This window comes from Phragmites australis, chromosome 8, assembly GCF_958298935.1.
Source record: "Phragmites australis chromosome 8, lpPhrAust1.1, whole genome shotgun sequence".
Classification (NCBI taxonomy): domain Eukaryota; kingdom Viridiplantae; phylum Streptophyta; class Magnoliopsida; order Poales; family Poaceae; genus Phragmites; species Phragmites australis.
This window is the reverse complement of record NC_084928.1, coordinates 2,173,032-2,200,934: the sequence shown is the minus strand read 5'-3', so window position 1 is coordinate 2,200,934 and position 27,903 is coordinate 2,173,032. Positions and strand designations below refer to the sequence as shown.

The 27,903-nt window shown below is 40.3% G+C and overlaps 2 protein-coding genes across 9 annotated transcripts; one reads left to right on the top strand and one right to left on the bottom strand.

The window, feature by feature from the left end:
* Nucleotides 1–720: 720 nt before the first annotated feature.
* On the bottom strand, nucleotides 721–11,862 carry LOC133926227 (coatomer subunit beta'-1-like). Of its 5 annotated transcripts, none has more exons than XM_062372033.1 (25): nucleotides 11,653–11,862; nucleotides 11,508–11,528; nucleotides 11,339–11,400; nucleotides 11,166–11,220; nucleotides 10,210–10,246; nucleotides 9,798–10,123; nucleotides 9,567–9,698; nucleotides 9,335–9,483; nucleotides 7,920–7,988; nucleotides 7,282–7,432; nucleotides 7,139–7,204; nucleotides 6,419–6,607; nucleotides 4,901–5,041; nucleotides 4,744–4,818; nucleotides 4,437–4,613; nucleotides 4,228–4,319; nucleotides 4,026–4,142; nucleotides 3,537–3,651; nucleotides 3,383–3,454; nucleotides 2,796–2,992; nucleotides 2,630–2,723; nucleotides 2,420–2,526; nucleotides 2,030–2,174; nucleotides 1,669–1,814; nucleotides 721–1,255 (listed from the first exon to the last, which is right to left on the bottom strand). In XM_062372033.1, exons 1-24 carry the CDS (start codon nucleotides 11,653–11,655, stop codon nucleotides 1,686–1,688), a joined length of 2,721 nt encoding a protein of 906 aa, XP_062228017.1. In that variant the 5' UTR covers nucleotides 11,656–11,862; the 3' UTR covers nucleotides 721–1,255; nucleotides 1,669–1,685. The 5 variants fall into 5 exon arrangements, 4 of the variants coding, with proteins under 4 accessions (XP_062228017.1, XP_062228018.1, XP_062228019.1 ...); XM_062372034.1 differs by having other exon boundaries at nucleotides 1,718–1,814; XM_062372035.1 differs by having other exon boundaries at nucleotides 1,733–1,814.
* A 1,118-nt stretch (nucleotides 11,863–12,980) lies between these two features.
* LOC133926225 (DNA-repair protein XRCC1-like) lies at nucleotides 12,981–19,522 on the top strand. 4 transcript variants are annotated; one of them, XM_062372030.1, is made up of 8 exons: nucleotides 12,982–13,246; nucleotides 13,353–13,677; nucleotides 13,773–13,961; nucleotides 15,428–15,539; nucleotides 16,604–16,683; nucleotides 17,425–17,535; nucleotides 17,861–17,947; nucleotides 19,049–19,522. In XM_062372030.1, exons 2-8 carry the CDS (start codon nucleotides 13,579–13,581, stop codon nucleotides 19,358–19,360), a joined length of 990 nt encoding a protein of 329 aa, XP_062228014.1. In that variant the 5' UTR covers nucleotides 12,982–13,246; nucleotides 13,353–13,578; the 3' UTR covers nucleotides 19,361–19,522. The 4 variants fall into 4 exon arrangements, with proteins under 4 accessions (XP_062228015.1, XP_062228014.1, XP_062228013.1 ...); XM_062372029.1 differs by having other exon boundaries at nucleotides 12,982–13,677; XM_062372032.1 differs by lacking the exon at nucleotides 12,982–13,246 and having other exon boundaries at nucleotides 13,543–13,677; nucleotides 13,778–13,961.
* The last annotated feature ends 8,381 nt before the right edge of the window (nucleotides 19,523–27,903 follow it).

Sequence of the window (27,903 nt, the reverse complement as noted above, 5' to 3'; positions counted from 1 at the left end):
GATCGACATCATGTTACTCAAAATCACATATTTGACTTTGCAGCTCCTAAAGGTGCGTGACAGAGTAGGGGTTGAAATGTATATGTTCATGGTGGCACAAGTTGCCAACAAGTAGGAACTACCTGCTATAGCTTTACTTTGGTTGAAATTCAAGGGTCAATCACATAGCGGCATCCTAGAGGCAATTCTCGTTCTTTTCGGAAAGAAAGACAAGATGATTAGCTATATCACTCAGAAATTCATACTCACGGCATGATGAAATAGAAAAGGGAAGTTGAGTTAACAGAAAAGAGAGGGTGAAAATGATAAAAGCGCAGTGGCTAAAAATTCTTGGCTGGAATACGTCACTCCTTTCCAATGTCGTTCTTGTTATGGAAACTCTTATGGAAGTGAAGAATCCTTTTAGTGACAGCTTCGTTTCTATGGTGGTGGTGGTGATCGCATTTTGTTTATGCCTAGCTGCCTGGAGGCGGATGGTTGCCAAACATTGACCGAATTAACTTACTTTTCGGTCCATTTTGTCAGAATGCACTTTGCCGGTAGATCAGATCCGATGCCCCAGTCGAGCCTGCAATAACTTGTCTTACTTTGTAGCATACATATGATCTTTGAATATTTCCTCATTCTTATCAACACAACTTTCAGCATGTCGTATGGTCTGATGAGTTTAGAGTCTTGAAAGAATCAGCACTTATCTAAGCATTGATAAACAAGAAAAACTGAAAAACTGAATCCAAAGATGGATCTCCAATGGAATGATACAGGGGCAAGCTTTCGGCGCCACAATCATATACATGTAACCTTATCGAATAAAAAAATTACAGTAATGGCTAACAAAAATTGTGATATAATACAAGGTGTCATGGCTATTGGTAATGTGGCATATACTACATAACTCTATAACAATTTATTCAAAGGCTATGCATTACAACTGATTCCACACACAATCCATTGATTTCACGACATGAAAATCGGGTATGAAAATGTTGCAAGAAAAAAATTGCCTATTCTGTTGCCAAAAGAAGCCTGCCCGGATTGACACCAGTTGAGTAATCCTTCCGGTAGTCGAGTATGAGGGTTCATTTGAAGAATTTGACAAGCAATATGTGGCTCAAATGGCGCTGCAATAAGCATCACCAATCCAAGCACTTCGTAGTAAAATTGGGGTCCAACATGTCACATTGTCACCTTCAGAAAGAACAGATGCGTCCATTGCGTTGTGCTTCCCTCAGCTTCTACTCATGTTGGGTTAGCACTGCAAAAAGCAAAATAAGCATAAATACTAAGGGGAAAAGTCCTTGCTGCAATTAAGAATAAAATAGGTCGCAAAAAGTGCACTATATATTCAGGTATCTAAGTGAAGACATCCTCATATTTTACGGTTCCTTACCAACCCAACGAAACTACCTTCCACTAAATTAGATCAGTGTTTTTGCAGTAAGCGATAGCGTATAAAATAGCACATCCATTAACAAAGTCAAAGAAAAGGCAGGTGAATTGACAAGCTGGTAGTAATATATGATTGTATTTTAATCTCCTAATTAATTATCAATGGTGTATTGATATAATTGGGTTTGCTATCCAAAATTTGGAGGATTAGAATTGGTTTAACTGTTCTAGAACTTGGGGGCAAAGCCGGTGACCATAAACAAAAACTCAGGTTTTTACATTGCCAAACAATTCTTTTAGGCTGATGAAGTTCCTTCATTGTTCGTACCCCACTGTTTCTCACCCTCATTCCCATTTACAAAAACGGTCTCTTCAGGTTCATCAGCATCAACTGGGACAGCTTCATCTGTGTTCTCTTCCAATGCCTAAAAGAAATTATATTTGTTACTTTAAAAAATTAATAAAAATGGTATAACAATCATCAAGAGAAAATATTAATGAAACAATGGCATTGCAATCAAGACCTAAGAAAAGCTTGCTGATGTAAAAGTTGATCAGTATATATAGCATATAGGTTTTTCTTGGAACACAATAGCATTTAAGTTGAGAATGGGTAAGAAGCACAATACACATGTGATACCTCTTGATCAGGTTCTCCATCTTCATCCGCTGCATCTACTGGTTCCTCATTTTCAATGACCTGCATCCGCTTGAAAGCTTCCACAAGAGTCATGTCTGACTTCTCAGCATGGTTCAAGTACTCATCAGCAGGAGGATAGTGGCCCCTGCACATAAAAGCCTTATTATGTACTTCAAAACTATGAGGTGGTCTGGGAAGATGCAATAAAATCTAGTGTTGAAGCCATTATTCTCTGGAACAAAAAGACAGTTTCTGTGATAATCTTTTGCCTCTGAGAAGTATTACAACAGCCTTTTGTCCCAAGCAAGTTGGGGTAGGCTAGAGATGAAACCCAACAATAAGCAATACTCTATAACAAAAAAACGAAGCAGTTTCTGTGGTAATTGTTACCTCTGAGAAGCAATATTCTTTTCTACAGTAAGTGCAACCTGCCAGTCCTCAAACAAATTTGGGTACTCGGAAGGATCTGCCAGAGACTCTGCAGCTTTTGGATTAACCTGCATAGAAGGAACAGATTAAAAAAATAAGATGATAGCATATACCTTTTTAATGGCCCCAACTTTCAGAAATAAAGTTAAGAGCAGAAGATTAAGAAATTACTTTAGCTAGATCATTTCTCCAAATTGGTACTATTTCTGAGACTTTGCTGGGAAGATAAGAACGTGCCATTAATGCAGCCTCAGGTATACGATTGCTGCGGAATACACAAGAAGTCATTTAGCTCTGAGCCTCTGAAAGGAAGAGCACCACAGCAAACAAGATTTACCTGCCTATGAGCAACTGTATGCAATCTTCCAATTTACCAAGCATAAAAAGGCAGAGGAATGCAACATTATTTTTTCCATGACCTTTCGCTAGAGAAGCAAGCTTTTCGATTCCTTCAGTATCTCCCAGAGATGAGTACAGTAGCAACAAGCCACTTAAATCCTTTGCCTGAAGAAGGCATTCTTCCGCCATCTCTAGCTGCAAAGCAGAAATTGTGGGATACGCACCAATAAGCTAGTATGCATGAGCTAATACAAATGGAAGATTATGAAATGGAATATGTTGATTTAGGTTATGTGTCAATTGCCATCAAATGGTTGCAATATTGACCATTATCCATTTCCAATTTCCGTGGGGAGGTTTGGCAAAATCTTGGAAGGATATAATCTAAAGCTCATATCAAAAGCATTTTTCAAATGATTTTTCTTCTAAATTTTCAAAAGATCAAAAATCCAATTCCAAACTATTTGATCACAGAAAAACAAATCTCACACTTCAATAGCGGTACTCTATCTTTGAAGACTTATCCCCAATGTAGCCCTTTACGTGTTACAAACCAACAATCTTTCATAAGATTTAAGAACCAACCTTGCCTGTGGACATGGCTAGTTCACCAAGCTGCTTCCATTTAGATTCACTTTGTGCTTCTATGGCAATAGCCTGTACAGTAAATGACCACATGAGATTTAATAATATATGCTATTTAGCTAGTAATTTTAGCTACTGACAATATGTTCTGTACCTTTGCAACTTCTAATTTTCCAAGCTGCACAGCTAGGTCAAACTTGTAATTGGCATCAGTAGCAATCTCGAGAGCCTCCTCCAACATACCTCTAGACTCCAAGAAATGAGCGACACTGCCATATAAAGAAAGGGAAGCCAGATCTGAGGTTAGAAGAGAACAGACTCAAAATAAAGCTGGACAAAATACACAAATAGATGAAGGAAAATAAATTGTCTGATTTCGTTATCTGACACTTCCATTAGTCAGTCAATATATGAAGATACAGCAAAGTCAATATGTAGTCTTACAACAGAACTATATGTCCATACCCCTTGCAGAGTCTATTTTAGATGTGACGTACAACAGACAGTTATGTGATAACACAGGCATCAATTTAGCATTAAACCTTTTTTTTCACAAAACACAGAATTGGATCTAAAGCAAAAGAAATAGTGAAGCACTGAACCGAAGGAACTTATCCGTTTGGAACAGAAGATAGCTACAAACCTATTATATTGTGCCTTTGGTATGGATGGTAAAATTTCATTCGCACGTTCCAAATCCCCACGCATCACAAGGGTCTTGTACTCAATCAAACTGAGAAGTAATGTGTACCCGATGGCACTACAACAAATATATATTTTAGTTACAGAAATCAACCACAGATGCTACATAGAAAAAAGGAAGCAACATTTTCAAGCAAACATACTTAAACCCCTTGTCAATAAGATAAACTCGACTTTGATTCGCAAGATATCCCAACAAGTACATAGGGCGATCCAAGTGATACATCGTGGTGACCTATAAATATAAAGCTTATAACTATGTGAACAAATGAAGTTACAGCACACAAGATACCCACATAGAGAAAACATTAACAGAACAAAATGCTTGTGTGGAGGAGCACACTATCTTTACCTCGCCACCAACACAATAATTTAGACGCCATGATGAGTTGTTATAAATAAAGCAGTCTCCAACCCAAATTCCAGTTCGCACTCGCTCATTGACCTCATGAAGCAGCTCAAAAGCATCTTCAACACCTTCCTCATCCACAGGCTTTCCACCTTCTAGATAAGAAGCAACAACGTCTCTCTGCAGGAACATAAAACATAAAAAGATTTCATGCTATGTTCAACACAGATTGCGAAATAATATATTAAGAAGGACTGGAGAAGGAAAGAAGGAACAAGATAATGAACATTTAGAGGATACGATATATTACGTTGTACTTGAGGATGTAGAATGACGTATCACTTGCTATTGCAACTAGGTCACCACTATCAGCCCAGTAGAGGTTCTAAAAATGCAAGGAAAAGAAAAAAGGTTAGTTGATAGAGAACTCCGTATATCCGAATTTTCCATTGGAAAATATGACTCACCTTGACATTCACATCAATTCGGCGTATTAGTCTGCAATCAACCCAGTCATAAAAGCAAATAAAGTCACTAGAACACATCGCCAACAATACCCCACCAAAAATACGCTCCGCCAAAAATGTAGGACGGACAGTTTTCTTCTCCTGTAAATCAGATCATTTAAGCCAGAAGGCACATTGAAAAATGCTTGAAGAACAGCATGCAAATTTGCTTTGACAAATATATTTGAAAAAGGGGACTAGATCACATAGTAACTCTACATATGCTGCTACGATTTCTAGAGCGGTGTTATGGTTAAACAAAGTAGAGGATTCCTTTAGGCTGATGAATGCCAGCAGACAAGGGATATGATGCAAGAAGCATAAGTGATATATCTCCTATAAGACTGAAACCTTAATGATGAATCATGACCAAAGCCAATCACAGAAATCAAAGTGCATGAGTACAAGTCTTAAGAGTTAAAAAGAAACCTTCGCTGATAAAAGCAAACATAATGAAATAAAAGAAGCATAGTTGTTATGGCGGCGTGGCGAGGCGCAACAACCCACCACCTTCACAACTTTACAGCGCCTATGGCGCGCGGCGTGGCGAATACACATGTTATAGTCTAGGATATTAGGAAATTATATTGGCAAATGGCAATGTAAATGCAGCTCAAAAGTTATAGTGTAGGATATTAGGAAATCAAAATAGCCATGTTATGAAAATGTGTGCTATAATGCTATCAGAATTCAGAACTAGTGATATACTCGTATACTGCTATCAGAAATTCAGAATTCACAATTGCTAGTGCTAGTGCTAACTGAAGTGCCACCATCCTACCAGAACTAGTGTGACATATCGTATTGAGCAATACTATAGAAGTGCTAAAATAGAGAAGAGAGAACAGAACACATAACACTTAGTTGAGGTCTTGAGGGGCTGGCATAGTAGCATACAGGCATGCACAGAAGATCACCAAGGAAACAGAGCTCGGAAAGCAGCCCAACTGTTCACTGTGAAAGCAGCCCAACTTGGCCCATTCAGTCCCAAACCCTACCTCACCCCATTCCTTGCAAGCATCTCTCTCTCTCCCGTGCTCAACATGGCGGTGGCGGCGGGCGGGTGGGCACGGAGTTCAGTGGGCGGGCGCATAGCTCAGGCAGGCGAAGTGGGCGGCTAGCGAGGCGGACGGGAGACGGCGAGGCGGGCGTGGATCCAGTTGGGGCGGACGCCATACACGCCTCCTAGCCATGGCATCCCTGTGGCGAGATGCGGATTTCCGCCACTGCGATATATCGCCGTTATGGCGACGATATCTCGACGCCATGACAACTATGAAAAGAAGACTAGAAGAGTAAACTGAATATTGCACGGTGCAGATTTACAATTACGACAAGGCAACAGGGTAAACAGGTAAAAATGGTCAACCAGAGGCCGCAACCTCCAAGGTGGTCATAGAAGAAATGACTAATGAGACACTTGGATCTTGCAAAGCAAATTCACAATAGAAAGATCATAAATCAATGTAGGGTACACACCTGGAATGATTTATTGAAAACCTTTATTCTTGATGTACTTTCCCGAATTGCATATTCTCCTTCTGATGACCAAACAAACTCCAGTGCAGATCCAAATGATCTATTCCTCCAAGCCAAGGCTGTATAAATTATGTATTCACCATCTCCACATACAACAACAAATCGGCCATTGGGATTATGCTTCAAGCTCTGACCAACCAAGAAAATCGCTCATACTCAGATTGTATACTATTCAAGATATAAGGAACAATAACCATTGAATAATAAAAAGAAAAAACATGTTACAGGCATCTCAGTCTATTAGCATCATCAAGGAACAAAAATAGAGGTGATGGCTCGGTGGTGAGTAATTATGTTAAATGATCAAGAATACAGGTGCAGTATCAGGCTTATGATTCAAGAAACACAAAAGCCTGAAGCATTATTAAAGCACACATCAACATCTCTTGTAAGAAATTATCTTTACGCATGACGAATTGTAGGTATATAAAAATTAAGCAAGTGAACAAACTTAGTTATAACTCTTATTGCAGTAAACAATTCGTATGTTCTTCATGAATCTTAAGTCGCCACAAGCTACTCTGATGGGTAGTTGTTGTTTATGCAGGTGCAAACATGAACACTGTGGTTTATGCACAAGTTGAGTCACTTAAGCACACAACAAATCTACAATACTAATAACTTGTAAAGCATGAGGAGCATAGCAGCATCCAAAAGTACCTGTGGGTACAGATCACAGCTTCCTAACTCCTTTACGGCAAGGGGCAATATTTCCCCGTCTGTGACCTGATTTAGAAAAATAACAATTCATCAGTCCAGCGTCTCTTCAATTATTTCATTTCTTACGAAACAGGTTAACTGACCTCAAAGCCTGCACTGACACTCTTGATATTCACAGTTTGTATCTCGTTATGCTTTGCCCAAATTATTTTTCCACTGGTATCCATACTTGCTACTGGTACTTCACGACCCATTTTTATCATAATTGTTCCCTCATCATAACCAATCACCATCCTAGACGAAAACCAAATAGTATACTGGTTCAAAATTAGAAAAATATATAGTACCACAGGACCCAAAAAAATTAAAATGAAAGATAATATGATCTACTAGCTATCCAAATAAATGAAGTGGACAACATAACAGCTACAAGCATGAACATGTTGCAAGAAAAATACAAGTAAACAGAACTGAAAACATGGAATAGTAATGACAGCCATCAGTTTACCAGTTTTGTTGAAATTGAAAAGGATATGGTAAAGCAATCAACCAATGATGTGTTGCTTGTGAATGTCTTAGCTAACTATAGTGTGACACTCTTAAAAGCAAACAAAAAATAACTTGTTAAGAGGAATTCTTATTGATTTATCAAGCACGACACAAGTATACATATCAACCGGAGAAAACAAAAAAAGTAAAGTATTAGATAAATAGCTACGCCCATTAGATAACTGAGGACATTAAAGAAACAAAAGCAGAATGCAAATCATCTTGTACTTACCTTCTTGATCCCTTCATGTATCCAACAGACCATACTCTTTCAAGGCCATAGTTTAGTGTGTTCTCAAGTCTACAAATTAAATAATGAAACAAGAATAAGAATATCTCACAATTGTAAAAATAATAAGTGTAACATAAGTGGTGTTTGACCTCAGATTATCACAGAGGCATGAATAAGTTAACTACAAAACAACATTTGTAACTTCAATAAGCAAACCAAATTAGATGTTCCAGTTCTAGTTCAGCTTTTGCTTTTGTCGTTCTACCTAGTTCTATAAGTTGTCATGTAATGGTTGTTAGCCTTTTGCTACTATAGAAGCGCGTGGAAGTTAGCAATCCACATGCGAGAACCATAACTTTTGCTACTAATACCTTTATTATCATTATTGTTTTCTCATCATCTTTTTAGTTGGATCTTGTGGGTTTCATCTCTAGCCTACCCCAACTTGCTTAGGACAAAGACTTTGTTGCTATTGTTGTTGTTGTGTCTGTTTCCCTCTATTCCTGAAACCTCCTCTACTTGTAACTAAACTGAACATGGGTTCCGTTACGAAGGTAATGGAATGTGGGGTTTCCCCTTTTCGAAAAAAATAAGCAAACCAAATTACACTGATGGTTATCCTTTGTTTCATACTCTACAAGAGTTCAGAGTCACAATGTCAATGACAGAAGATTCTAAAATTATTCAAAATGGTAGTGTGATAAATGCGCTTTCAACAAGATTTTTTATTATCTACTTATTGCAGAAGGCAGATTTCGTATACTTCTTATCACTAGGTACAGAATGTATCCATGGTAACCTGCCTGTCAGACACATCCATCAAAACCTATATTGGTTAAAATGCTTTGAAGAATGAAAGAGTATTCATAAAAAGTTTGGATCCAATTTTGAACTCAATGGACTTGACGTAACAATTGCATTTCAACAATAAAAAGCAAATACTGCACAAACAATTGGGCCTAAAGGGACAAAGTGTTATTTTCTGACAGAAGTGTCCCCCCACCCTCACACAAATGTCAAAGAAAAAATTCTGCACGGGTAAGGTTTCTAAGAGATGTTGAGCTGCATGACGTGATAGCTAGTAAAAAGCATAATTATAGATGGCAAAAAGGCTTGTATGTCTAAGATAGCATACCATGGAAACTAATAAGTTACCATGAGTTTGAACTTCGAAGAGTACAAACAGCATATAAAGCATCAATGCTGTTCTTGTAGGACTAAATATTAAAAATTTATTGTGCCCATTTTTAAGAGGGGAAACTGAATGGTTTTTATCATTCAAGTTTAATGAGAAGAGTTGGTAACTCAGTTGCAAGGAAGTAGCTTGATTAATGGCCAAGCATAAAAACTAGGAAAGACCAAAAGACAAATTTAGAGACTTCACATAAACAAGTAAACATAGGGAAGAAAGCCACCTGTAAGTTGTCGAATGCCATATACGAACTGTACCATCTTCTGATCCAGTAATGATTATAGGAAGCTCAGGATGGAAACAAACAGCAGAAATATTATGTGTATGGCCTTCAAGTGTCTGAACACAGCTCTTTGTTTGGTAATCCCAGACCTAGTTTGCCATAACTGCATTATATTAGGACTGCATTGAACAACTGAACATTCAAAATTCTACAGCGGGGTACAAAAACAGACCTTTGCAGTGGAGTCATCAGAACCAGTAATCAAATAAGGCCTGTCACCACCAGTGAAGTAATCAACACAGTTAACACCTTTCTGGTGTCCATCAAGTGTAAAATTTGGATCTGGAGAACCCAAACTCCATATCTGTAATTTCAAATTAAGAAGCATTAATGAACCAGATCACATAGTCATGACTCATAACTAGCATTTTGTTGCATATCAGAGATTGAAAAACAAACATACCTTCGTAGTACGGTCAAGAGATGCACTTGCAAAGTTGTTAGTATCCTTTGGATTGAAAGTAACCTGCATCACATAGTGTGAATGTCCCTCAAAGATTTGGGTGCACATCCACCCTTTATCCCAGTCCCACAGTTTTATTAACATGTCGTCAGATGATGACAACACATATGGCAGAGTCGGATGGACTGCAACGCATCTTATGTAATCAGTATGAGCCTCGAAAACTTTAACTTTGTCCATTGTATTGTAGTTGTAGGCACGGATGAACATATCGTCTGAACCAGCTACAACCCATTGTTTCCTTGAAACAAATTTTGCTGACCGCACTGAAACAAGTTTACAGATACATTAGAATCATGTCCAGCCTCCATGACAAGTTCTCATTTCATGTGAATATAAGTGCACTGCATACCTGGCAATTCTGAGACTTCAAACGATTTCACCATAGCCTGCAAAGATATACAAAAGCAAACATATTAAAGAGTCACACTCTAAGCTGCCAGCTTTAAATATATTTTTTAACAAAAATACAATAGATATATTTGTTATAAGTAAAAGCCTTAACATAATACACAACAGATATTATGCAACACAAGTGTGGAGAGGTGTCACAAGAAAGCCTTAACATCACACACAACAGATTCATAATTCATCTGTTTGGTTTATAAATTATCAGGGACAAGACAGAGGTTTTATAAGGCATGCTTATACTTTTCACAAACTCGTTTTTATTCCTTATTGTACCCTAGGCAATCTTGGGCAAATAACCAAGACACCAAGTGCGGATTAATAACCAAGACACCAAGGCAGGTCATCTCAAAGGAAGATGTAAATGGCCAACATATAAGAATGCAGTTAGGTTCACAGAAACCTAAACTGAGGCTAAAAAAAACAAAGAATGTTACATGATAAACCAGTCAACAGCAGACAACATTGAACTATCAACAGGAGCCCATGGTTGAGTTCTTTCACATTTAGTAATGTGATCAGCACTCAGCACGGTGCTGGGAGCAGTAAAGTGTTGTTTCTAGCAACATACAAATTTGCAGTTTGCAAAACTTGAACAATATGTAATGAGAGCAACATGTAAGAAAGCTTGGGTGATCAAGTTCTTAAGCACAAAACTGAATGTAGAACATGCAAAATTCTGCAACCAACAATAAGCAAAACCATAGATATTGCAACAGCTAAAAACGTCAGCAGTCAGGCTCCAGCATTGCGACAAGTAAACCCTAAGTTTATGCACGGTTCATGTATTACTCGCTAGCATGAGCATGAATTCTAGCACGTATGATAGCATTTAGTCAGACAGATGTAGCTACACATAACAGGGGGAAACACAACATGAAAACCAGCTCGAGTCCTTGCCTGTGACTGATAATCCCAGATGCAGACACTCCCAGAGTAGAGGCTCGACAGGATCCTACACCAATGCAAAAGCACGTAATTAACATTGGGTACGAGTACATCAAAACGATAAGTACCAGCAGCCCAAATGTGATTGAAATGCAGTGAACGCCTCCAAAAGCGGAATCATTTACCATGGCTCCGAGGGGTGAAGATCCACCGACTTGACCCTCTCCGACCTTTGCGCGAACTTCCTCTAATCACCGCCAGAAAACAAAATGACAACAAAATCAGCGCAAAAACAACGCGACACAAGCAACCACGAGGAAGAGACCGAGATCCAGCGGGGTCGAGGAGGAGCACCTTGATCTCCAACCTGAGAGGCTAAGGGAAACACAAGCAGAAAACAACATTGATCAGATCCCGGTGCGTGCGCCACGAGCTGGGCTCAAGAAAAGCCGGCGAACCGATTGGAGATTCGGGAGCGGGCGAGTTGAGATCCACGTACCATGGTGGCGACGGCGAGTCCGGCGGAATCGAGCGGGGCGACGGCCCAACCCTAATGATCTGCGGCGATAGGGGTGGCGCGCGTTTGAGCGAGGCGAGTGGGGGCGCGAATCCGATCGCGAGCTCGATGGACGATGGCAGAGCGAGGAGGGAGGAAGAGGTAGATGGGAGAAAACAGAGGAGTAACAGTCGAAGGGAGCTTTGTGTGTAATTTGCTTTTTTTAATTAATTCAAATTAGCACCTGGAAATTAATAAGGCAAAATTGGTTCATTGACTATTTTTAATAATGAAAGTACTTTCGGCTTCTGCACCGTCAAAACGACGAAATGTTTAAGATGCACACAGACATTTTTTTAATAAACACGCAAATTTGTGTAAAAACTCGAACTTAGGTGGTTCAATGACTATAGAGATGCTCCCTTGTTTAAAAAACCAAAATAAAACAATGGATTACCACTAAAAATGACCGCGCATTACCATTCAAAAATTTGTATAGTTCAATATAATGAAAATTAAGTTTGTTCTTATTTTTCGATTGATACATATTACAGTGGTAACGACGGTTGATTCTTATACAAATGTGACAACACCCATGCCCATCTTACCAAGTAGGATGCCAAGGCTTTTCAACAATGTGCACGACTTTTTACTATAATGTTGTGTGGACACTTGAGAAAAAAAGAGATTACCTATTACAAGGTATAACTTGTCAATGACTTTTAGTAGGTTCTGAATTTTTTCAAAAATATTTTGATTCTAGTTTTTAAAATATTTCTCTAATAGATTAGTAGAAATATTTTTATAATGAATTAGAACATTTTGTATAAAATTATTTGGCTGATCGGATAGATTTCAATTCTTAAGAGAGAATGGCACAGGTAAATAAGAAGACAGTGATTTAAAAATGAAAGAAATTATGTTTTGTATGTTTCTTTCTTGCAGTGTAAAAAGAATAATCATTTTTTCTGTTTTAGATTCGAATCATTTGTTAAAAGACTCGTTGATTCTAACTAGAATTCATAACGTTTCTTTCCTCCAGATAGGTCTTAGCTTGGTGGTGGAGTAAAAATCAATAGACAAATGAAGCGTAGGGCAGAGCTCACCAACTCAAATAATCTAGCTTCACTACGAGCTGGAATTTTCGCATTGGAGCCTACGGATTCAACTCTCATTGTTGGTTTGGTTTTCGGTTTAGACGAAGCAACATTCTCCAAAATTTATTTTTATAAACGTCTTGCTTATATAAACAAAATATTTTGATGTTTATTTTTATAAAAGGGTCACTACTAAAAATATTGAGGTTTTTTTATAGGATACTGAAAATATTGACTATTTCGTGCTTCGGGCCAAAATCAGGCTCGGCTCAGCCCTAAACCTCCAAGCATTGCTCACGCCAATCCATCTTCTTGTTCTTCTTCGTCGCCGGCGGCCCAGCGCGCGCGCTCACGCCGTCGAACCCGCTTCCAGCCTCATTCCACCGAAGCACGGCATCCTCCCTCTCGTCGTCGTCGCGGTCTTTCCCCTTCCCGACTAGTGGTACTTGATTGACGTGGAGTGGCGATACATCCGGACCTGGGATTGATTCCTTTTGTTGGTAAGTAACCCTAATCTGCTCGATGATAAGGAAATCATGGATTTTTTTTACAAGAGACACGGGTTGCTCTGGGAGATGTTTTATCTTCTGTGAACATTTTTTCGAGGAACCTGCTGTGAACATCGAATCCAAATGCCCCTTTCTTTCCGTCAGTTAGAAGCGGATTTCGTTGCTGCATTGGTGGAGCACTGATCTAATCCATCCATTTGCTCCATTTTCTCTTCTTCTTCTTCTTCGCGCGCATAGGATTTTGATTGGACCCGAGGTCCGGGCGCAGTCCATTTTCCAAGAAAATATCGGACCCTGCATCCAAGAGAAGCCTCCCTTCTCGGATGGGTTCTTCTAAAGATGGAGAGGACGAGTCAGGCAAGAAGAAACATGCGGGCACTTCCCGGAATGCTCAGAAAGAGCCGGATTTCTCCAAACTTTTGGTAATTGCCGATTGTCCTCTGCCTAAAGTAAGATGTTTACTGTTCTGTATTTGTGTATGACTGAGGTGATTCTCCAAACTGTTCTCTCTGGGCAGGACAGAGTTGTCTTTGTGCTTTCAGGGTTTGTGAACCCTGAGAGGAGCACGCTGCGCTCCCAAGCGTTGGATATGGGTGCGGAGTATCGGCCAGATTGGACATCAGATTGCACCCTTCTTGTTTGTGCATTTGCCAACACCCCCAAGTTTCGGCAAGTCCAGTCAGATAATGGAACCATTATCTCGAAGGTGAATTTTCTGCTTTGGTTGTTCTAGTGAGCTTTTTCAGTGACATTCTGTATATGATTCATAGAGAGAACATCTCTAGTGTATTTTACCTTCTTTTTTCTCATTTGCTTGTAGTTAAATTTAATTTGCATACTACTTTGTTAAACATACTATTTTGAACATTCTTTTGGTGCTTAATTCCTACAAAGCGTAATGGGATTTCTGTATTGCTGTATGTAGTGCTTTAGTTATTTTCCACAACTGCTTCTCCATTTTCTGAAAATAAAAGGATTTATCTTTCTACTGCTTGGCATGAGTTCTGGTTGAGGCTCCCTGTAAATAATTAAGGGGAAATTGCTTTCATACCAATATTTCTTAAACAGTTTGCAAGCATACCACTCCTTTTCGCTGAATTACTATATTACCACTCTTTAGTTCCTACAGTTTGCTTTGTCTAGTACTCCACCATCAGATCCAATATCTATGGACCAGATCAAAGCTGACCCTGTCAAACCGTTAAGTCTGTTCCCTCTTACTGTTAGATGCATCCCTTTCTAACCCTTCCTCTCCACCTCCGGCATTTCTCCTCTGCCCGCTGCAGACGCAGCAGATTCGTCGGCGGTGTGAGATGGCCGGCGTCGTGGCCACATCGGTGAGGGCAGAGCACTCGGCGGTGAGGGAAAGGGGGACCACACCGGAGACGAAAGATAAGAGGGAGGAGACCGGAGATGACAGAGTGGTAGACGGCGCAAAAACAGGCAACTAACTACTGCTGAAGTAGTAATCTTGGCGCTTGAGGAGTGTTATGTTTGCAAAACAGTTCGGAGAGAGTGGTAGAGGCAATTTTCCCAATAATTAACTGATTGGGACACCCATTGTTATGCAGTATGGTTGCATAACCAAATTTTCCATCGAGAATGTAGAAAAGAACAAATTCATGCAGGTCATGTACTCTTATCACCTGCTTCGCTTTTAAAACAGAACAGGATTGCATTTCGGATGCTTTTAGTTATTCCACTCGCCATGGTTTGTCGGAAAACAGAAATAAGGATAAATGAAATACGGTTAAAAGCATCAATGAACATAAGTACTTTGCTCCTTGTTTGTTGGCAAGTCATATCTATTGCCGTATCCATGTTTTGGTTACAACAACAACAAATCCTTTTAGTCCCAAGCAAATTGGGGTATGCTAGAGATGAAACCCAACAAGATCCACCAATAAAGAGGATGAAAGAAGTAAAAAAATTATTTGTAATAGTAAATATAGTAATGGTAATAGTTGTATCGTTTGGAAAATTTAACTGCACACTAGAAAAGGTGTAGTAGTTTGTTCACTGGTACACTTAAAAGTTAAAAGATTATCTTGACATGTGTTGGCGAAAATTTTAACTTGTCTTATTATGTCATACATTGGCGTCAGGTAATTTGGATTTAATTTTACTTAGAACAACACAATAATCGCTGCTTGTCCTCTTGCCTTCTCTCAGGACTGGATCTCTGAATCTCACAGACAAAGAAAACTTGTGGACATTGAGCCTTACCTTATGCATGCTGGAAAACCATGGCGAAAAAATAAAGAGCTAGTCGAATCCGATCAAGGTGATAGATGCTTTCATCAGAAATAGGTTTTACAAACATAAGCTCCTGTTATGTGATTCAATTGTTTCCTCGATACATATGGCATCTTTGGGGTGCTGTCTGTAACTTTTTTCTGATATGTACAGAGCATCGGTATCCAGTTTAGCTGTCCACGTTACACCTTTGATCCTTGCATTTTACATTTGTCTATGGTTTTCATGTTCATGTCCGTGTCAGCATGACACCAATTTATCGCATATCAGGTGGCCCAGAGAGTTGATCATTACTATCATATAGTTTTGCATCTCTGTTGTCTAGTTCTTTTGGTTATGGCTATTTTATCTTTCAGTAATCCTTACCAACTTATAACTGCATCAAGTTGTTCGAATAATGTGATGCCCAACAAATTAAGCCTACTGTTCATATTACATCAGCATATTGGATGAGGGTACTAGTGTTTTGTTTGTTTCCGCCATGAACGTTTGAAAATTAAGTTAACTCATTTTTTTTATCCATATCAAAGAATGTTACATTCGTCTGGATAATGAGCCATATTTATAGATGCAACAGTGCAACTACACGTGTCCTAGACATGCGAGCCATAGATGTACACCTGGTAATTGGACAGATTAGGCTGCTCTTGGCAATTCTTTTAACATTTCACTAAAGCTGTGGCGAAACATTGAAATTTTACAACCTCAAAGAAGTACCATTTCATGCACATTAACTAATGGGGTGTTTAGTTTGAGGGATAAACCCATCCTAGATGGGATGGCCCATCATGGGTTCATCCCATCAATTTTGGTGGGATGACACCATCCCTCATGTTTACACTAACTATGTGCTTGTGAGGAATGAGGTGGTGATGGATCAACCCATTCCATTTCTCAAACCAAACATGTGGGTTAGGAATGAGGTGGTGATGGGTCACCTCATTCTTCAAAACAAACACCCTATAAATTTGTGAAAGATGAATATCCTTTCAGCTCTTGGGTACTTTACCATTTTTCCTTGTGTAGCTTTGAATTGAGCGAATCAATTAGAAGCTATTGATTTTGTAATTTGTTTCGGTCCTGCTGGTGTAGATCAGAAGAAGGAGCGCAAAGAGCATCAAAAGCAAGTTGAGAGATCTCATATCAGCTCATCCTCCTCTGCTGCTGTAGAGGTCTGTTCAAAGTGATTTATGAAATAGCCAAGAACTATGCTTTTGATGATGATGACATCGATTATGACGCTAAAAATTATAAGATAGAGTTTCTGAATTTCTACTCAGTAGCTAATATATCTGTCTACTTGAATTTGATGTCAGCATCATTGTGGATTGTTAGAGACAGGACAAGTGCTAAACCTGAATACTTCAATCATGTGTATTTAATGTCTACAGAAAGCATTCTGTTTCTTAGGAAAAATCGACACGTACGAAACATGCATCATTGTACCTTTTGTGTAAGAAATGGGGGCCAGTGAGTGCATATGAAGGTTGGGACCAACTATCCGTCATATTTTTTATGCCCAGTCTGGATAATGTACAATTTACGGTCCTTCCCATTGATCTTTATGTGTTTGTTAAGCATCCATTCCTCCACCAAATAACAAAAACATGGAGGGTTGTGGAAAAGTACTTTTTTGGGCTAATAAGTAGTCGAGTCTTCATTTGGACAGGAAATCCAATTAAATCCTGTGCTTAGACTTCTCTTTCTCACTAAACCTCACTGCTTTTGTTCACTTATTGCCTTGTGGAAATGCACTAAATCAGAGAGCTTTCCAATATGAAACAATATGAAGGCAACACGTGTTTCTGAAAACATCTCAGCATGTTTTACTCTTGCAATAAATAACTTTGATGATTCTTTTGCATGTAGTTTTTAGTCCAAGGCCTCACAATAGTTTTGAATTTATTGTACAGGTGGGACATTTAGAGACTACAAACAAACAATTTTCTCCATCAAAAATAAAACAATGGGCAATGGATGATTTGACACAGACTGTATCATGGTTGGAGAGCCAAGAAGAGAAGGTGGGCACTTAGGGTTAAATAGTCAAGTGATGGATTAGTGGGCGATGTATTACAATTCAGGATTTATGGTTTACATGTCTTGATGTCTTCGACTAAACTTAGGTTTAGTATTTCATAGAGTAGGCCTACAAGCACTGTCTGACCATCATAAATATTGTCAGCACTGAGTGACTGTCCAATGGTGTTCCTATTGATAAAAATGCATTTATTTATGTTGACTTTTTTTCTTCAGTCTTACCTCTGCTTGTCCAAGGTTTATTTAACCGATGGAACTAATGTTTGTTGTTCTGCCTGACTTGTCTTTCTTTTGCTTCATTCCTGATAGCCAGAGCCAAGTGAAATGAAGTCCATAGCTGCTGAAGGGATTGTCACTTGTCTGCAAGACGCCATAGAATCTCTCAACCAAGGCAATGTAAGGAATGTAATATCGTCCTTTATTTAAAAAGTGCATGTATTTGCCTTAATTGTTCGACTACGGATCAGGAAACACTGCTATATCTGATTGATTTATATTAGGCATTGGTCTTAAGTAATCTTGAAAGATTGGAATGCTGCCTAGATGGCAAATATTGAACTGGGTTAATTTGCCATTGTTATTATGCTTCCATTGATGTCCTTAAGAGTATCTTCAACCGACTCCTAAATCCTGCTCCTTAAATCTTCATATAGAGAGCCTCTCTAAAAGATTCCCTTTGTATTTCTCTGCCCGCTTCAACCGACTCATCTAAATCTTGATCCCTAAATTCCACTTGCTTATATTTTATTAGTATCCTATAAATAAAAAATATTTGCAACAGTTATATTTCCAAAGACTAAATTTTGTATGTGTTTGAATTTGTTTGAATTCAAATTGAATTAAAAGAAAAATATCACATGAAATGATAAAAATCCATATAAATAGAGCATTACAAATGAACTTATTTTTCACCATATAACCTAGGGCTAAAAATAATTTTAGAAATTTGTCTATCACATAAGAAGAATATTAGTGAATTTTTTCAGATTTTTGGGAATTTATTTAAGACCTTAACAATTCCTGAAGTTATAAAAGTAGCCTTTTTGGAGAATTTTAGTTTAAATTCTACACAGGCTTTTAGTTGAATCTAATTAAAATGGGTTGCACATGGATTATGGAACACATACGAAAAGTTCTAGGATTTTTAGAGCAACAGAATACCATTGTTTTGAGCAGAGAAGATGGTAAGGCGAAATTAGATATGCTGAGTACTGTTCATAGCGGGTCCACGTCATCGTCCACTGATAGCGAGCAGGAGGTCGCTGGATGTAGCGAGCGGATAGCGATGGTGATAGGGAGTCGGTTGGAGCTGTGTTTTTGTACCGGCTCAACAAATTTGACAATAGCGAACCATTTGCCAAGCCGGTTGGAGTTGCTCTAAGAACTTGATTGTGGGTAGTCAACACAATAGACTGAACATCTTTCGCATGTTATTTATTATGGTGCTTACTGGAAATGTGCTATACTCTCAGCTGTCCATGGTAAACCTTTTTTCAGGATATCACTGGAGTGGCTGAGCAGTGGAGCTTTGTCCCCCATGTTGTCAACGAACTGTTGAAACTGGATGTAAGAAAGGAGGCATGGTTACCTAAAGAACAACTCTCCCAATTAGCAATCAAATGCAAGAAAATTTACCAAACTGAGTTTGCTCGCATGGTTAGTGGTGATAAGGGGAAGAGACAGCAAGATACTGAGCATCACAGCAAGACTAGATCAGATGATGGTCAGTATGACAGTGATGCTACGATCGAGATGACAGAAGAAGAGATTGAACTTGCCTGCAGACAACTCCCAGGGATATGCGGCTGAAACTAGTTTGGTAAGTGTTCCAAAGATGGATATGCGGGTGAAACTGTCTTAGGTCATGGCAAGTGTTCCAATACTGAAGATGTCCATCTCCTATGCCTTGTATGGATAGCTGCCAGATGTAAACTGAGCACAGTATGGTCAATGGAGATCAAAATTTCATAATGGTTTGAAACACTAGGCCTTTTCTTTTTGGTGTGCAACTGGGTCACCTGAAAACTTAATATCGGTAAAGCTGAAATGGTTTGGTCACAGTCACAAGGCAATGGGAATACTAGTGCTCGTGCGGATCGTGATAGCATTCTCCGTGGTGAGGAACGGAGGTGGCGAGAGCGTACATCAGCAGCCGGGCGGCACACTGGTGCGCCCGTCGGAGGACCTCAAGCATGTCCTCGACCTCGGCACGCCGCCGCAGCTTGACACTGGCAGCGACCTCATTCTCGTGCTAGGAAGAAAATTTTGTAAGATCTGTTTTTAAAAAAGATTTTCTACTGTGCATATCATGTATCTTTCTTCTTTCTCTTAATTACATGTGTTAACCGTTAGATAAAAAAAATGATATAAATAAAAATCTTATAAAGATCTTTCGATATCGGATCTCATAAAATTTCTTTTTCATATAATCTCGTGTGCCAACTGCCTCGCGCAACCGGACCCGCTGTTCGCGCCGGGCACAGGCGCACAGCGACCCCATCGGTTGCTTGTCCAAAGTGCAAGGGGTGGTAACGCTGTAGCAGCCCGTGCAAAGCACCATACCTACTGATGCAGTGTGATGCTATGCCACAACAGAGGAGCAGAGATGAGACGAGCCATCAATTCAATTCTAGCCAGATATGCCATTGGTAGGCTCGTGCTCTGCATGCAGTCCACTGGAAGCACATGCATATGGAGATGACCACAAACAAATCTGACGCTAGCTAGACGTGTTGGAGCGCTCTTACCATTCGGAATCATACGTGACAACACGTACGCTAGGCTAGCTTAGCTATTACTAGTGTTGGAGCCTTGCAGGTAGCTTGCACTAGCTGGTTGTACCCACCTCCATCGTCACAAATAAAAGGACGCCCTCTACATTGCTTATCTGATTTCCTCTTTAGAGCTTGTATTATACTAGTTAGGATAGTAGCGTTTTCTTGTCATTATATTAGTAAAATGCTCTATTTTTTCCTATTTATGTCAGGCAGAAACTTTGTGAGGCATGTAATTAAAATGCCCTCGCTTCTTGAGCCTTCTTGGCCTGTGAGCATGTAAAATGCCCTCATTATGCTAGGCTGGGACCTTACCTGTGCTCAACATTTGTTATTTATTTCTGATCAAGAGTTCAACATTTGTTATTTATTGCCCCCCTTTACCGGCACTGTAGTGTTTCTCAAGCGTCCAGCATTAAGTGCAAAACACATAGATTATTCTATAAAACTCAATTGATAACTTTTATACTTAAGTTATTTGATCTTCACAAGTAACTTATTAGCCTTCATGCATATTGTCAATCTTATTGAGCTTCTCCTTCTCCTCATGAGCATCACCTAGCATCACTAAGAGCTCATTCATCTTAATACACTTTCAACTTTCCTATTTACCTAGAGTTCATGCATATCTCTCCTCCATTCATCACCTATGGAATAATCTACTAACAATTCTCAACAAAGTTATTAGTCCATATGTATTATCATTAATTACCAAAACCACACATAAGGGCTACACTTTCACTCTTGCGACTGCCCATGGGAGAAGAGCGAAGCCGTCGTCGTGCTATCGTCCTGCCGCTATGTTGTTATTTTTCCTCGCTAGCCAGTGATGATAAAACTGAGGCCCAGCTGTCGCGTTCTCTCTGTCTGTGATGTGTCATGCCGCTGATGCTGCCTCTCTGTGATGATCGGCCTTCGTGCTATGTACGCTTGAGCTCAGGCCGTGTGCCGTAAGAAGCTCCGGGCTCCAACCGTGCGCTGTCGAAGTCTTGTACTCCGGCCACGTGCTAGTGAAGTCCGGGCTCTGGCCGTGAGTTGCGATAGCCCTGCCGTATTGCCAATGTCACTTGAGCTCAGGTCGTGTGCCGTAAGAAGCTCTGGGCTCCAACCGTGCGCTGTCGAAGTCTTGTACTCCGGCCACGTGCTAGTGAAGTCCGGGCTCTGGCCGTGAGTTGCGATAGCCCTGCCGTATTGCCAATGTCACTTGAGCTCAGGTCGTGTGCCGTAAGAAGCTCTGGGTTCCAACCGTGCACCGTGGAAGTCTTGTACTCTGGCCACGCGCTAGTGAAGTCTGGGCTCTAGCTGCGAGTTGCGATAGCCTTGCTATCTTGCAGATGCGTTTGTGCTCGTGCTGTTACTGTCGCCTCTGTCTGGGTGGTGCCATTGTGCTCTTCTCTCTGAAGCCCGGCTGCTGTCGCATTATGTTCCTCCACTTGTTGTTGCACACCATCAGGCCATGGAAGCCACGCTCCGGCTACGCACTGTTACAACCCGTGCTTTGGTGCGCGCCGTTGTAGCCCTGTACTTGTTCTTGGACAGTGTGCATGTTCTGATCAGTGGCTTGATTTACTTTGTTGTCAATCTTGCTCTCTTCGATGGTTCTGTTGTTACCTTCAGTGTTATACCTCTTGTTGTGAGGTCTATTGGATAGTGTGGGCTTTGACAAGTTGTTATTGCCCATGAATTCATGTTCCTGATGCTTGCTGCTCCTCTCAGTGATATGTTTATGTTGGGGTTCTGAATATATGTGCTTGAGGCATGTTCAGCCCTGGCTAGGCTTGCTGCTGTTTGCCCAATGCTATTTCCCTTTTGCTATCAAAGTTGTGGCTCTGTTCTTTTGTTTTATAGTCCTGTTATTCGCTTTTATATTGTCGGATGGGTACTTCCTTAATCACTGTTGCAAGATATGCCCATATTGGCATTGAGTTTGCTGATGGCTGATTGCATAGTATAAAAACTATATGGTGATGCACTTGTGATTACCTTTATGTTGTTGAGGCTCGTTGTTGCTTGCCCTACAGATTCCTTTGTGGCTTGTGTTTGCATATCGCCACTGTGTTTACCCAACCTGTGTGGCATAGCGCCTGTGTGGCTGTTCATGACGCTTATCAAAAAGAATAAAGTGCCCTTATGGCTGGAGTCTCCGTGGCCCACAATGATTACCCTTGCCTTCATGGCTTTCGCCTTTGTGGTATGTTGCCTTCATTGGCCAATGAGGACAAGTTCGAGGCCCAAAGAGGGAGTTAGTGAGTCAAGCACGATATCGGAACTCCTGGTCGTGGCCATGCTGCCACTTTCGGTAGAAGTTACGCGTCGTGTCGTACTCCTAGCTCCCTCTTCACACATATACTATGCTTAGGCCATACAAGGTCAATGATGACCCAATATACATAAACGGTCCAAAAAACTCATGCTAGACTGTTATCCCATTCTTTACTATTTTATGTCTAATGCTTACTTTGCTTGGTCTTTGTTGCATGTGATTACAACCTTGCAGATTCGGAGACGACCTCGATATGACGACTACCAGTACAGCTTGATCGGATGTAGCCCGAGGACGGATGTAATTAACCAGAGAGCTTTATGAAGCCTCAGGAACCAAGACAAAGCAATCACCATATCATTGAGATAATCAGATAGCGTGTGCATTGTGGAGTAACATGTATAATGAGAGAAACTGTACTTTATAAATTCGACATGAATGAATAAAGTTTACATATTTTTTATTATTACATTCTCACGTCCTTCGTATACTCTGTATACTGGTGCATCCGCAAATATTACATTCACAGTTATATATGTTAGTAGATCTCATGGATGTAATACATCAAGAAGCCACCGTAACTGATATAAAGATTGACTGAATTGGAGAAGTCCCAGCATAATTGACTTCATCGGATGGTTCAATATTCAGGGGTTGAACTCATCGGAGTATTTTGTCCAGAGGTAAAGTGAAGGTTAATGACTTCACCGTATAGTTCGGTGCTCTATGTGTTAAACTCACCGGAGTATTTCTAACAAAGGAGAAGAAGGTTGAGGACCTCACCGAATAGTCCGGTGATTTGCACTGAATAACACCGGAGTATTTCTTGCACAGAAAAATGCAAGTGCGGGAGACTAAAGATCAACCTACCGGATGATCCGATTCTTGATTTGTGCACAACGGATTATAGCACTGGAGCATTTCTTACAGAGGTGACTGCAAGTGTTGAAGAATGAAGAACAACTCACAGGAAGATATGGTGCTCTTAAGATGAATGCACCATAGTATTTTATGCAGAGATGCTATAAAGGCTCGGATGGCTCAAGATAACTCACGGGAAGGTCCGGTGATAGATTTGAAGGCACACCAGAGTGTTCGGTATCCACAGAGGCTTTGAGTAGAAGTCCAATGGCTACTTTCTAAAGCTGTACTCACTGGATGATCTGGTGTTAGTACTAATATTCTCACCGGATCATCCGGTGCTAACAACTTTTCTTAGCTGTTGGGAAAACGGTTAGTTGGCGGGTTTGAGGCTATAAATACCCCTCTACTCAGTCATTTGAAGGTGTGGCATGCTGCTGAAATCTAGAGGAAGCTCATACACACTTGAGAAGACATCCAAACCACCAAAGTATTTAAAGTGATCATCTAAGACACAAATTAGATAGTGTTTAGTGCTTATAGGCCTAGAGTGAGTTGTAGCTAGGTGTTGCAGCTTGAAGAAGGGATCAAGTAGTGATCCTAGCTTGTACTGAGTAGTTCATCGACGCCTTGGAGTCTTAGTGACTCAACGACATCTTAGACCTTAGTGGCTCAAGGTTGTTGACCCTTTAACTTGGTGTGGAGTGACGACAAGACACATGTACGGGGACGTAGAGACCGTTGCCTTAGTGGCTCAAGCTCCGAAGTGATCACGATGGCAAGTGACTAGAAGAGAGACTAGTGGTGAGACCTTGCCTTGGTGGCTCATCGTGTTTGAGATCTTGTCTTGGTGACTTAGTAGCTCAAGAGTCGTGACCAGAAGAGACTTGACGATCATGAGCATATTCTTTATGGAGCTCTAACGTGGACTAGGGGTGGCATTCATGCCATCGATACCACATGATAAAAATCCTTTGTGCCGAGTTTGTCTCTCTGTCTTATTTACGTTTCCATATTTACATACTTGCAATTTACCTTGCTAGAGTAGGTTGCAATCCTCTTGAGCGGTAGAATAGACATACTAGATAAACTTAGAGCATATTTACATAGAAATTGAGATAGATTTATCTTGTGAAGTTTTTAGAGTCAATTTGGTTTATGTTTCTAAGTGTCCTAATTCACCATCCCCCTTAGGACGTCACCGTTCCCCACAATTGGTATCAGACTCTTATGCTCTTGATAGGCTTAACATCCTAGAGTTGTGACGTCCGGTATTGGATGGATACCCATAACGTTCCACATTTTGATGACACTATTTTCCCCCGTTGAGAAATTCTAATATCTTGTTATTTGTAAGCCAAGGGTCTAGATATTTGAAAAGCCGCCAAGGAAGGGATGAGACCTTGCATCACCTACAAGGAGAGACAATTAGATGCATTGGTGAAGAGTATCATTTTATCATCTTTAAATGTTGATGAATTTAATCATATTTATTCTCTCACCGATGCACATGATATTAGAAATAATCTCATCGAAATACATGAATGTACAAAAGATGTGTGCAATGGGAAATATCATATGCTTGTTACTAAGCTCAATAACATCAAATAATTTACCTATGAAAGTGCTAATAATATGTACTCAGTTTGAATATTCTTGTCAATGAGATCAATGAGCTATGTTTGATGTCAATTGACGATGATCAAGTGGTGAGAATAATACTTCAAGCTCTTCTTCCGAAGTACAAGTTGATAGTCTATATCATCTACGACAACAACGACATCAAGAAGATGACTCCAAGTCAAGTGCTCGGCAAGATCACCACCCATGAGATGACCATGAACATAGGGATGAAAACCTCTTCCTCATCAGACGCCAAGAACATTACTCTCACAAGCAAACAAGCACCATACCCACACATGAAAGCGAAAATGAGAAGAAAAGAGCCAGAGTCAAGCTCAAACGAAGATGATGGAGATGAAGATGAAGAGAGCAATGAATATGATAGGCAAAACACATCAACGTGGATGCTCCTGGGGGCTTGAGTTACCTCTGTGGTATTTATTATCAGAAGATACATGCCCTGACTGCTTAAGGACCGAGTCATTTCACCGCTATGCTTAAGCAACCCTCGTGCAACCACACGTCCTGAATGGACAGGACTTGACTTTTCTTCATCTGACTGGGTTGGGCATTATACTAGGAGGCTGGGGGGCAGTGAGAGGCCAAGTGTCCATCTGCCCCTCTGTCTGAATATTTCGAGAGACAGCATAGCCAATCTGGTATTCAGTCCAAGGACTCTGAGACTTGAGGTGTCTCGTAGAAAAGCCCGGTAAAAAAGGTGATTGAAGTCTCTCAGTATGATTCGCTCCTCCGCTTGCAACGGTTGGAGGCTAAGCATATCGTGTGGGTAAAGCTGTACAACCTCTATAGAGTGTAAAACTATTCGAATAACCATGTCCATGATCATGGACATGCGAAGGCAGAACTTTTTTTACTAGACTCTGGGTGCGTAGTTCTTGATGAGTGAGTATGTGGACTAGATGTTCGTGTGATGAGGTTGCTGGCTAAATCCGTCAGGATTTGTGTGGTACTAGAGGTACACCAGATGTGATGAAAGGTATTACGGAGTGAGGTGTTGCCCCTCCCAGAACCGAGAAACCCCCAGATATAGCTTCTTACCTGGTTTTGAACTATTTAAACTGTTTTAAAATCAATCATAGATGATACAATTGAATACCCGCATAAACTAATTTACACTTAAAACTAAACCGTAAAGCCTTATCCTTGAATCACCCCTTTATGCATCTATCAAACCCTTGAGTAGTATAGGGCTTGCTGAGTACCTTTCGTACTCATTCTTGATGTCATTCGGATGAGGAAGCCGATGCTGACTTTGCCAAAAGTGAAGGTAAGGATAAAGAATAGTCTTAGAAGTCGCGCCTGCACCCTAAGCTGCTTGTGGTTTGGGCTTTTGCTTTCTGCTGTGTTTTATTGGCCTCTCGACCAGGTTTGTAATATACAGTATGGTTTGTAAACATTTTGTACTCTGAACCATAATACTTATGTACGAAGTTTGACTATGATACTACTACTGTTATACTGTGCGTATCAGCTACTTGATCTAGAGACTGATACATGAGGTATAGGAGATCCTGGGTTTAGGGTCTTACAAGTGGCATCCATCCTAGCGGCGGCAGGCGGGAAAGCGTTGATCACCATGCAAGGGTGAAGCAAAGGACTCAAAACAGAGTATATGTGTTGTAATGGTAATGTTGCCACTTGCCAAGTGTTGTAGCAATCACTGCACCTGCAACTCACTACAAGCATCGATTAAGTAAGAAGTCACCGAAGTATACATCACCTTTTAGGGGGCTCAATCCCCTACTCCCCTCATTCTTTGTGGCCATTTTTGAAGGAGAGAAAGAACAAAAGGGAGAGGAAGAGGAGGAGGGAGAAAGAGGTGGAAGAGCCCCCTACCCGACTACTCTGCGTCAACCATTGCGTGACAACATGTACACTAGGCTACATGTTTACTATCTACTGGCCCTCGTCTTCTCCATGGCAAGCGTAGCACTGTCCATGGTGACATATGTGTATATCATTGAGGTGAAGGTATAATATTTGCCAAATGATTGATTAAAAAGCATTGGTTAAACAAGAAGTCGCCAAATGAGACATCACCTTTTAGTGGAGGGGGGCTTGTGCCCCTACCTCCCATCATTCTTTGTGGACATAGATGAAGGAGAGGAAGAAGAAAATGGAGAGGGAGAAGGAAGATGAGGGAATGGAAGAAGAAGAGTTAGAAATAGGTGGAAGAGCCTCTTTACCTAGTTGCACTGCGTCCGTCACATGTACACTAGGATGCGCATCTACTTTTTGCTGGCCCTCATCTTCTCTATGGCGGGTGCAACGCTATTCATGGTGACATATATATACATCTTTCAGGTGAAGATGATGGTTTTTGCTTGCCTATCAGGACCAGTCCGCACTTCTATCTTTCTGTGCCATGCCATCATCGGAGCTATCAGTTGTAGCATGTATTATGATATTGCCAAGGTGGCACTCTTCGCAGAATAGAGTGTGATCTCGTGTTATGGGGAGAACAATGTTGTGTTCGTGATTTTCAAATTAGTGTGTTGCTACTTCTCTAGTGTTGATCATGTCATGTGGAGGACTATGTTATATTCGAGCTATCGTGTCATGTCACCTGGAAGGACTATATATCCATGAATAATCTAACTAATGTTGCCTTGTGTTTGAGTTGAAATTTTATTATTTGGGATTCTTAATTGTAGCATATCTTTGCATCATGTACTCTATGTCTTAGAACAACATTGTGATAGACAGCTAGACCTAGTGGCATCCATCCCTGTGGCAACAGAAGGGAAAACATTAATCACCGTGCAAGGGTGCAACAGGGACTCAAAAAATAGTTGTTGTGCTACAATGAC

Bases quoted from the DNA above. Each gene is read 5' to 3' on its own strand.
- LOC133926227 (XM_062372033.1), bottom strand. The intron at 4,819-4,900 runs GTGAGTCATATT...TTGCATTTTTAG, and splicing joins GAATTGATGTGAATGTCAAG to AACCTCTACTGGGCTGATAG. The intron at 4,143-4,227 runs GTATGTTTGCTT...TATTTGTTGTAG, and splicing joins CTTATTGACAAGGGGTTTAA to TGCCATCGGGTACACATTAC.
- LOC133926225 (XM_062372030.1), top strand. From the start codon at position 13,579: ATGGGTTCTTCTAAAGATGGAGAGGACGAGTCAGGCAAGAAGAAACAT. The intron at 13,962-15,427 runs GTGAATTTTCTG...GCCTTCTCTCAG, and splicing joins ATGGAACCATTATCTCGAAG to GACTGGATCTCTGAATCTCA. The intron at 15,540-16,603 runs GTGATAGATGCT...CTGCTGGTGTAG, and splicing joins GCTAGTCGAATCCGATCAAG to ATCAGAAGAAGGAGCGCAAA.